The following is an 11,795-nucleotide window of genomic DNA, read 5'->3' on the forward strand; positions in this document are numbered from 1 at the left end:
AAAGTTATGTTTACTTTGTAGGTGAGATTGATGTTAACAAAACAAAGGACTTGTATCGAGATTTATTAGGAATCTTTGACAAGCTGGTGTTGCCAACCCATGCCTCCTGTCACACACAGTTTTTTATGTTCTACCTCTGTAGCTTTAAATTGGTAAGTAGAAATACCATTTTAAAACCTTACTTTTTTCTTACCCTTTAACTGAAAATGAGAGGATAATTTTCAGACCTCCTTCTTGGTAAAAGTAAACTTAGATAAACCTACTTTCATCATAGGGATTTGCAGAAGCATTTTTGGAACATCTTTGGAAAAAATTGCAGAATCCAAATAATCCTGCCATCCTCAGGCAAGCCGCTGGAAATTATATTGGCAGTCTTTTGGCAAGAGCTAAATTTGTTCCCATCATGTGAGTAATTTTATGCATACATTTTAGTGTTGTGCTTTTTAAAGACCAAGATTACTGATCCAGAGATTTGGGAGTTGTCTGCATACAGCTAATAATTCAACCCATGGACTCTAATGAAATCACTAAGGGAGGTTTTAGACAAAGAACAGCTGAGGGCCAAGGAGAGAGCCTTGGAATTCCTGTGATTTGGGGCAGGACATGGATGGTGATCTAGAAAGGAGACTTGAGGAAGAGTAAACTGACCGAGACAGAGTGAGTGAGTGTGAGAGTGTGAGTATAGTGTCTTGAATGCTAGGAAAGGAGAAGGTGCCTGAAGAAGGCCCATATCAGAAGCTGTGAAGAACTCAGGATGGATAACAACAGGGAAAAGTCTGGTGACTTTGGAGAAAAGAGCCCTTTCTGAACTAATTCAAGCTGAGTCAGAAGCCAGATAACTTGTTATTCAAAATTATGGCCCAAGTGAGGAAGGGGAGACTGCTTAGAGCATGTAACTGAATCATGAAAGGAAAAGAGGCAGAGGTGGGATTTTGCAAGCCACAGCACAGGAAAGTGCATCATTTGATTAGGGTTCCCACCCTTGGAATCTTGTGATGATAGAGAGTGGTGTGTTAGTTATCTATTGAATTCTAAGGACAAGACCAGTGTCTTGGTCTATAAATTCTTGGAGATTGGGTCTCCAGGGGCCTGTCTGAACTTATATTTGGGCCAGTTCCTTTGCTTCCTCCCAACGATTCTCAGCTTTTCACTGAACTTGGTATCTGATGCTCTATCCCTGATGGCAAGAGAATTAAGGTCTGAATATCAGGGGTTATAGAAGGCTAGGGCACTGTTGCTTTTCTCATGTGGGTTGGTGAAGTTGTGCTCGTATACAAACATGGCAGTAGGTTTAGACTCACTAGTAATGGAGGGCTAGAACATTGTTTCAGTGATCACAACAGAGGAATAGTGGATTCTAGGAGGAGGCCTCCAGACCTAGTCTCAGGGAGAAACTGAGGCCAACGCCAGCTTACTCTCAGGGGAGGAATAGTCAGCTTATTTCCTGGAGTGGCAGCTCTTAGACCATTGCCTCTTGCTTTTCTGGCTCTTCTGTATCCATGGATAGGACTTGAAACCTGCTAACTTTTTTCATATTTAGTGTTAACAGGGGGTTATGAAGTGTCTGATATTGGTCTTATTTTTTAGAGTCAGTCATTTTACAAAGTAAATAAAATTTGCTTATTAAATTGAAATTTTTCTTTTCTCTAGCACTGTAAAAGCATGCCTTGACCTTTTGGTTAACTGGCTGCATATCTACCTTGATAACCAGGATGCAGGAACAAAAGCTTTCTGTGATGTAGCTCTTCATGGACCATTTTATTCAGCATGTCAGGCTGTGTTTTACACTTTTGTTTTTCGACATAAACAGCTTTTAGATGGAAACTTAAGGAAAGGTAAGTATATTAGGGCACCCAAGGGATTTATTACATTTATTACATTACATTGGCTTGCATTTACTGTCTTTTGTGTTACTATTGTCATTAGAAACTTGCTGTTATTCCCTCAGTCTAACCAAATTTTATCTTCAAATACAATTGAAAACTTAATAAATACATTATTTACTGTTTTTGTTTTAGTGACTTCTCTAATTGTTTCTAGTTTAAATAATCTATAAGAAGCTTGTTTATTAACTGTATTATAAATGAATACCACTTCTAGTATAATTTAATAAATATAATTTAATTATATTTATCCATGTGTCTTGATTCCACTAATTTTGAAAGATGTTTTTCTGTAGTTAGGAGAAAAAAGGAATTTTATGTGTGTGGAGGGCAAGGCTTTAGAGATGCTGACCAGCATTAAGAGCATTTGTGCTTCTTTTCCTAAGTAGCTGAGATTATTATGCTAATAAAGTTACATTTTTTTGTCCAGAGGCATTCTCTTATTTACCTTTCATTACATCAGAATACTTGTCATACACGATTCCTGGACATATGTCTAAAAGGGAGTGTGGTAGCTTAGCAGCTAATTTAGAAGGGATTCAAAGAACTTTAGCCATGCTAATTGTTTAAAAAAAAATTTGATAAAACACATTTTGTTGATCTAATAAAATGCTGATGATAATAGCATTTACATAATGCCTACCATGTGACAGGCACTGTGCTGAATGTTCACAAATATTACCTCATTTGATCCTCACAACAACCCAGAGAGGTAGGCACTATTATTTTCCCCCATTTTTCAATTAAGGAAACTGAGACAAACAGGTTAAGTGATTTGCACAGGGTCACACTTTTTTATTTTTATGTCACTGACATTTCCCAATATATGTCTCCCTTTCCAGAGATCACTCTCTTGTTTAAAAAAAAAAAAGAGAGAAGGAAAAACATCAGCAAAATTAATCCCACATTGGGGAAAAAAACTGATGATATATTCATTATTTTATGCCTGTGGACCACTCCTTACTCCCCTCTCCTCCCTACATCCCTGTCTTCAGAGTTAGGGAAGGCATTTTCAGAAATGTATTCTTAGTGATACTATAGATCACTTGAACAATGACTCACTTTTTGCACACAAGTAATTTTCAGCACGTCATTGGTTTACATAGTAATCTGTTACATGATGTTTTCTCATTTTGTACTGTTTAAATTTTATGACACAGAATTGTAGCTTGTAAAATTACTTATCAGCATTACCTTGAGGCATTGTGGTATAGTGAATAGAGAAGAGTCAGAAAGATTCAACTTTGACACATACTTGGCTATGTGACTCTGGGCAAGTCATTTAATGTCCCCAGGCAATTAAGACTATGTGTTGCAGTTTTCTTACTGGCAGTTATCTGTCTATATCAGTGAAATCAGAAGTCCTATCAAGAAAAAAAAAGCACCTTACATTTGTATAGTACTTTACAATTTCCAGGGTACTTTTACATACAGTATCTCATTTGACAGTGACATTGTATTCTTTGTAATACGGCAAGCACAAAAAGGGAGCCTTTATTTTGTGGGCAGCTAGGGAGTGAAGTGGATAAAGTACCAAGTCAGGAATTTCTGGCTTAGTGGGCAAGTCACTTAACCCTGTTTGCCTCAGTTTCCTCATCTGTAAAATGAGCTAGAGAAGGAAATGGCAAGCCACTCCAGGATCTGCCAAGAAAACCTCAAATAGGGGCCGTGAAGAGTAAGACATGACTAAAAAAGACGAATGAACAACAACAAATTATTTTGTGGTCTTTCTAAAATATAAATGAAGCTTTAAAAAATCTCACCTTTAAAAAAGTTTCATTTATAATTTTTCAGTCTTAATTTCACACAAATAATCTTGAGAAATATCTTTACTTGCAATTACAAAATAGAAATAGACTTTCAAAAGATCTTTATGAGTAAGAAAATCGAACATTTATGGAGAAGCTGTGTACATAAAAATGAATAAAAAACAGTTAAAATTCTAAAGACCTGTCCATTTTATGTGTGAAAAATTGTTTTGAGAATAGTCAGAAAACTTAATTTTTTTCATGATATCACATTAATTTGAGGAATTTCTAGATTTTTAATGGCAGTTAAACAGATATCTTCTATATGTATATTCAGTAGATCTGGAACTGGAAGGGACCTTAGAAGTCATCTAGTTCAAACCTCATTTTACAGATGAGGGGAGAGAGGCCCATAGAGTTTGAATAACCCAGATCTTCCCACACACTAAATCCAGTTCTTCTTATCCTCTACAGTTAGTTGTGCCAACACCTGGCATTTAAAGTTTAGTCACTGGAAATAAAATGATCATTTATTTCAAGCTTTGAATCTTGTATATGTTCTTAAACTGTTAACTGAGCTTTTTTTTTTTGTTAACAAAGGCTTGGCTTATCTACAGAGTTTAAATTTTGAGCGCATAGTTATGTCTCAGCTAAATCCTTTGAAGATTTGCCTCCCTTCTGTAGTTAACTTATTTGCTGCCATTACAAGGTAAGTTGTTTGGGCATAATTTTTTAAAATTGGAGGATATGTAAATGTAATTTTCATTTTAGATCAATTCGTCAATCATATATTGTCTGCCATGTTCTAGGCACAGGGGTTACAAAGACAGAAATGAAATGGTCCATGCACTCAAGGAATTTACTTCCTACTGAGGATACAGTGTGTACACAAATAAACACAAAATCATTTGGGAAAGGGGTTCTAATAAATGGGTAAATTAAGAAAGGCCTCTTGTAGGAGATGTCAGTTAAGTCTTGAAGGGAGCTAGGATCTCCAAAAAAGAGTTATGGGCATAAGGGACAAGAAGCATAGAAAAGGTAGGTGAAATTCTTTATACAGGAAACTGAGCACTTAAGTATAAAATAATTTTTAAATTTATGCTTGTTTTCAAATGAATTTTTTTTTTGTTTTACTGTATGTTAGTATACTGTAGCATTATGTGGTAAGCAAAAGTCAGTATTTATTTTTACCCATTGAATTCTGTAAGGCCAGGTGGAATGATTCCACTATGCTAACAAATGTATCTGTTTGATTTTCTGAAGGAAATACCAATTAGTGTTTTGTTACACTATTATTGAAAGGAACAACCGACAGATGCTGCCAGTTCTCAGAAATACTGCGGGAGGTGGTTCAGTACAGACCTGCACCAATCCACTTGACACATTCTTCCCCTTTGATCCTTGTGTTCTCAAGAGGTAAGCTCTTGTTTTAAAATTTGAAGTTTACGTGGAATAAATGCTATTGGGACAAAGTTCATCTTTCAAAATTTGCATTTTAAAAAATATTTAATGACCTCTTTGATCTAAACCTTGAATGAAGAGGGTGTGGGCATGAGTGTGAATTATGAATCTATATGAAGCCTTCACCATTTATAAAGTGCATTAATGACTTTTGATGTAGGAAGTGTTCCTTTACCAATGAGGAAACTGAAGCTGAAAGAGGTTGTCATGTTTCGGTGGGACCATAATTAGCTAATGTCAGAACTCAAACTTAAATGCCAGTAAGCCTTTTGAAGGCCAGAGCAAATGCTTATTTTTTTTATCCTTTTATTTCTATCTTGTGTTCCCTGTACCTCACCCAGAACTTTTGCACACAGTAGGCACTTAATAACTATCTCTTTAATTTTACTTTCTTAGATAGTGTTTCTTCTAGGTTGTTAGTTTCTAAAGAAACTTTGAAATAAATTCCTCAAAGCTATTGAACCTGGCTCTTCCATTTAAAAAAAAACCATTGTATTTTTCTTTCATAGTACTTTTAGGACTCATTTCCCTACTTTGACACCTCGTCTGATCTTTAATAAATTTTGACCTTTGGCATCTGGGGATTACTTGCCTTGTGGTTTGTTTCTTCTCTTTAGTGCTCACTCAGAGGGATTGGGATATGTGGGTTCCTGCTGCTACTGCTAGAAGACCCCCCCCAGTGTAGATAGTCACTGAATTTTGTATGACCTATTTGTAGTTTTCTGTGGAGGCTCCATATGGTAAAAAAGAACCAGCCTTGTATGGGGAGTATTCCTCATTAAGTTCTTGCATTGTTTATTAACTGTACCACATGTGGTATATATCCTTTTTGTTTATTTAGTAGTAACTCCTCTGGACTGGATACAAACAACCTACTTCTAACACTTTGAGCCATTTCACTTATCCAGCCACATTGACTTTCCTTAACTTCACTTTCCTCATTAAATAGGGAGAATGCTTCCAGGATTGTTTTATAGATCAAATGACAGGTTGCATCTGGAAGCACTTTGGAAATTGTAATATGTTCTGATTAAATTTTCCTGGGTTAGTTCATTTTTCCTTTTCCTATTCTTAGTACTCTAGGAAAATTCAAATTTTACTTTTAAAATGATGTTATTTATAGTACCTTCCCATGAAGCACTTGATAACTGTCCAAAAGTAATTAACGAAGTTCTTCTATCTTAACTCTGTCTTTTACCTTAATAAGAACCTAATTTGAGATTAGTGGTTTCCCCAGATATTAAAAGAATCCCCAAGGAGATAGTTATTTTCCTTTATTCTTTTAGACCCTTCTTTTGCTTGTTTGTTACTGTATAGGACAAACACAGTTCAGATATTCTGATTCTAATAAACTACCAAGTCAGCCATAACTTCCTTTTTTATATACGAAAAACAGCACATGTTACGTACTTGCTCCTTATTACTATCTAATCTAGGAAACCTCTCTTGGGTTCTCGGCTCCCAGACCCCAAATCTTAGATGAATGAATTCCTAGTAATTTCATTTATATCAAATAAGAGATTTATGTAAAATATATACATATTCGTATTCCCCCCTCTCCCCCCGCCCCCATATCTAAACAAACAATGGCAGCATAAAGAAAGATAACTCAGAATTCTTTAACTTAACATTCAGCTTTTTTTATGCCTCTTGTATCTGGGTCCAAAATATTGAAACAATTTAACTTGAAAATGAGAAGCATCTTTGAATGATAGGATTACATTGTTCTTTAACTAGGTATACTTATTGCCAAAAGTGTTTAATGTAATCTTGAAAGATTGAAACCTAATTATCAATTTTTATGCTTATCTTTTGTTTTTATATCACCTAAATTTCTCCCAGTATCCCTCCCTTTTCCCAGACAGCCCATTTTATATAAAAAATAAGAAAAAGAAGAGAGCAAAACCCATCAAATACATCAAAAAAAAATCTAAAAATATGTGCAGTTGTTTCACACTTAAGGCCTTCCCACCTCTAAAAAAGAAGGGTGGCTAGGGTGTCTCTTCTTTGGGGCCATACTTTTTCTTTGTAATTTTGCAGCATTCACTCTTGGTTGTCTTGTAGGGGTTGTTCTTTCCATTTACAGTTGTGTATATTTTCTTGTCTCTGCTGCTTCACTCTGTATCTTTTCATGTAAGTCTTTACATGTTTCTCTCTGATCACATTCATGTACTACTATTTGTTTAGCCATTTCCAGTTGATAAGCATCTACTCTGTTTTCAGTTCTTTGCTGTTACCAAAAATACTACCATGAATAGTTTAGAATATATGGAACGTTTCTTTCTGTCTTTGACCTCTTTGGCATATATTTCTAAAAGTAGAAACTCCTGGTCAAAGGTCATGGATATTTTAGTCAGTTTCTTAGCATAATTCCAGATCACTTTTCCAGCATGGTTGGATCAATTCACTACCAGTGGTGAATTAAATATTTTTCCATAGCTCCTCCAACATTGACTGGTTCTCATCTTTGTCAGTTTTTCAAGAATGAGGTAAATCTCAAAGTTGTTTCTGTTTTCCTCTCTCTTATTATTGATTTAGGGCATTCTTTCTTATGGTTTATAGTTTGCAGTTCTTTTGAGAAGTGTTTGTCATGTTCTTTGACCATTTATCCATTGGGGGAGTGGTTCTTGGTCTTACATATTTGTATTTGTTCTCCATACATGTTGGGTAACAGACCCCTATCAGATATTTGATGCAAATGTTTTGAAATGTGATTTAATCAATAATTTTTGTTAATAGATCCAAAAAAGTCATTGATCCCATTTATCAGTCATGGGAAGATTTGAGTGCTGAAGAACTTCAGGAGTTTAAAAAACCTGTTGAAAAGGTAATTTTCTGATTTACCATTTACTTGTAACCTAGTTATCAATATTAATAGACTTGGCCAAATTTATTTTAAGTTTATTACTGCTTTTACAAAGTTCACTTTTTAACAGTTCACTGTATTCTTTTTCAATGGAAATTTGTCATCAGATTTTGATACCAGTTTTATTCCTGATTATTGGGAAATGGAAGGTTAAATAAGACATGAATTTAGATACATTTAAAATGTTCTCATAGTTTTTGTTTTTGTAAAAATCCCAATAACTTTCCTTTGCAGTCCAATTATCTTTATGTTGACATTTGTGCCAGCAGTTGGGTAAATTAATCTTATGGTCATTTAGAAATAAATCTCTTGAAGGGATAAATCAATAGGCAGTCTTAGAACATATCAGCTAGAATATCATCACAGAACTAGGTGATTATCCTATACTGTATCATTCTTCTGCAATTTCGTAGTTTCAGTGACCATCTCTGCCTTCCTTAGAATTTCTGCTACCTTTGGAGTCTTCATTCAAATTATGGAACTTAAGTCAGTGTGCTTGTTTCCCTACCTAATAATTATGATAATATACTTCAAAGAATATAAGATCTTATTGATACAGGTATTAGCTCCATTGGTACTAATTGAAATCTGACCTGTTCTCCTATAGTTTCTCCACACAGGAGCCATTCCTCTTCTAGACTTTTTTATTTTCCAGTTATTAGGACAGCAGTTGGGTTTTCCATTTGTTGTTCCCTGATCCATACGTTTGACCCACCTCCTTTTCCCATCATGTTTCCTCGATGACATACTTTATGCCACTGCTTCTGCATAAGTCATCCTTGGAAATATTCTACAGCCTACTTGTTTCCACCATATGTCTTTTCATGTTGAATCATTTACAACTTTGATTCAGAACCATATGTCATTTTCCAGAGAATGTTTGTGTTCTGAAGAAGAATTTTTATACTTGGATTGTTAAAAGCAAGATACAATCCAGCTCATTTTCTTCCTCCTGTTAAATGCTGGACTCCAGTAACTGTCCAGCTACAGTGCCTGTCCCAGATATATGTATTCACATGTAACAGTGTCATCCAATTGTATTCATGGTCTGGACAAAAGGCATTTTTCATTCATTTAGTTTTTTCTATAAAGATTGTTAAATCTGTTTCTTTTGAGCAATAATGGATCTCACTGAGGACCCCCAGTAATATTCTGGGCCTGATGGAATCCATGAAACAAAATATCTTTATATTATTATCTCTCTTTACTTAACTACTTGTTGAAAAGGACTGTATCATGGGAATTTTGAATTTTGGCTTTCTTTTAGGGTCTTTCACTTGATTATTTAATTAGCTTTTTAATGAGAAATTTCTAAATTGCTTATTTTCTCCTTGCTCTATATTGATTACTTAGTGTTAAATTCGTAGATAGGGTTTTGTTTTGTTTTTTTGTTGTAACATTTTCTGGGAAAGAGAAAAGTTTTATCAATGTTTTCTCTTTTTTGTTTTACAGGGAACAATAGAAGATGAAGATGATGACTTTTTGAAAGGTGAAGTGCCACAGAATGACACTATGATTGGAATTACACCAAGTTCTTTTGAATCAAGTTTTCGGAGCCCATCAAGCAGTGTAGGGTCTCCACAAGTCACATACATATTGGACCAGCCCCTCTGATAACAAGAATAAATAACTGAAGAGACTTTTCCCCTAAAAAAGAAAAAACAACCACAAACCCAGACTTGAATATCATGTTTCATAGGTTATGGAAGTTGAATTTAACTCAACCGTTGACATACCTCAGGCATCCTGGTTTCAAGTTAAATTTTAAACAGTTTCCAGACTGATGATTTTTTTTTAGCATAAGTTCTAGAAAAAGTTGAATGAATATCATGTGCAATATTTTATAATATAGTTTATTATTGTAATTTTGCAGTTTTCATTTAATGTATAAAACTTTTACATGTTACATCTTTTATAATGTAATTATTATGAAAGTTCTAATACACATATAATCCCATTTTATTTAATAGCATTTTAACAGAGACTTCTGCTTATCAATGCTATTTTCATATTCCAGTAATAGCCCTACAATTCCAGTGCTTTATTTATGTGGTTTCAACAAAACATCCTATATAATAGATTCTTTCACAAGTCTCTATTCATATTTCAAGTCAGTCTTTGTGACTATAACATGTTTGCTTTGGTTCCGTGTTTATTTTTTGTTGTAAATAAATAAGCATCATTGCTTATTTATTTACTGGGACCCATTATGCTTGGATCTCAGTGTAGTGGAAATAATAGGGAAAGAAGGAGATTGTTGAAAATAGTCTGGGATAATAAAAGCTGGAAAGAGGGGTCAAGGGATACTGCAGGATTTGGTCTTGTGGGTTGAGGGGAAGGAGAATGGTAGAGCTAGGAAGGCAGAATTTTCTTTATTTATGCAAACAATCAGGTAAAAAAAAAGATACACTATACAGAAATTGTATTAGTAGGTTTCCATTTGAATGGAATTAAGATTTACAAAAGTTCTTTTGATATCTTTTAAAATCTATTAACATGGAATTTTACCTGTACATTTTTCAGGAATGTTATGTTTGAAATGGTACTAAACATATGGCAGTGGTAATGTTCATATTTTGATATTCAACATCTAAAATTGATAGAAAAATATTTTCATGTCTTTTATTTGACTTATTGTGAAGATTTGTTAGGAAAAAATGAGGTTGTTAATTGAATTATAAATCTTATTCTTAGAAGTTATTATCATCTTAAATATACTAAGTCTTCCATGTAACACTGTCTTGGAGTTGGTGCTGATGAAACAACTTAAAGATGGAAACATTTTACAAAAAGAACCTTTTGAGCACTTCTGTAATTAAATCCCCTTGGATGTAAGGCAGTTCAGCCTTATTGTGAATTCTACAGTGTAATAATTAGTGTCTTTTCAATATTTGTGTATTTTATCTTAGTTTTTTAAGTGTATATATAATTTTTTTCTTATGAGGATATAAAAAGCATTACATGTATTTTTGTTATTTAATTTGTCAATGAAACAAATGCTTTCTTTGCTCATAAAATTTTGCAGTCCTTTCCTGAAGTTTTATCAATCTTGAATATATTAACATGGAATTCAACCTAAGGGAAGAAATCTATTCCTGTAGGTGACTTGTGCCTAAGAAAGGTAAAATTTCATATCTTGAATTTTGGATAGCTGCTCTGCTTTCTTCAAAGAGGGAGTACCAGACTAAAATTATCTGTCCCCCTAAATATTGCTAGCCTAGGGGAAGCTTTTTTGGGGTTCAATCTGTGTTCTTGGTGTTCCAGTCCTCAAGTGCGGCCATTTGACGGAATCCAAGTTCTGTAGAACTTAGACTCAGAAGGCCACACCCAAAGACTTAGAAGACCATATGTGGCTGCAAGGCTGCAGGTTCCCCACCCCTGATCTAGTCCAACCTCTTTTTGTAGATAAGTTGAGGCACAAAGAGTTTAACTTGCTGAAGTTTGAAGATATTAAGTGACAGGCAGAATTTGAACCCAAATCTTCTCATTCTCTAGTCAATGTTCTATGCAGATCCCCTTAATAAAAGGATAGCTCCCTTAATAAAAAGATTTATTCTGTAAAGTTTGGATTCAGTCAAAGGGCCTCATTTGAGGACCTAGAGGACCACATGTGGCCTTGGGGCCACAGGTTCCCTAGCTCTGTATAGTATCTTGCTGAAGTAGACTTATGAGTAGAGATTGATGAGAAGTACTTGAAGGGGAAAAGAAAGTGAAATAAGGCTGGTAAATAAGATTGGAGCCAGTTGTAGAAGGTAGAGTCTACCATCCTGTAAGCAAGATTTTAATACCTCAGCCAACTCCCTGCCATGTTAGATCCCACTAGAAGAAGCAAACTTT

General features: G+C 34.6%; 1 protein-coding gene across 2 annotated transcripts in view; it reads left to right on the top strand.

Annotated features, from left to right (window-relative positions):
* The window catches only part of RRN3 (RNA polymerase I transcription factor RRN3), a 29,245-nt gene extending 18,321 nt beyond the window's left edge, over window positions 1-10,924 (top strand). The window contains exons 12-18 of one of the 2 annotated variants that reach the window (XM_078152791.1): window positions 22-152; window positions 275-405; window positions 1,651-1,835; window positions 4,232-4,340; window positions 4,934-5,047; window positions 7,832-7,919; window positions 9,411-10,924. In XM_078152791.1, the coding sequence (XP_078008917.1) occupies window positions 22-152; window positions 275-405; window positions 1,651-1,835; window positions 4,232-4,340; window positions 4,934-5,047; window positions 7,832-7,919; window positions 9,411-9,572 (920 nt within the window). In that variant the 3' untranslated portion in view covers window positions 9,573-10,924. Of the gene's footprint in view, window positions 1-21; window positions 153-274; window positions 406-1,650; window positions 1,836-4,231; window positions 4,341-4,894; window positions 5,048-7,831; window positions 7,920-9,410 lie in introns of both variants that reach the window. The other variant, XM_021001846.2, reaches the window with a different exon arrangement.
* The last annotated feature ends 871 nt before the right edge of the window (window positions 10,925-11,795 follow it).

This window comes from Phascolarctos cinereus, unplaced genomic scaffold (assembly GCF_003287225.1).
Source record: "Phascolarctos cinereus isolate Bilbo 61053 unplaced genomic scaffold, phaCin_HiC Scaffold_4;HRSCAF=312, whole genome shotgun sequence".
In the NCBI taxonomy this organism is placed as follows: Eukaryota; Metazoa; Chordata; class Mammalia; order Diprotodontia; family Phascolarctidae; genus Phascolarctos; species Phascolarctos cinereus.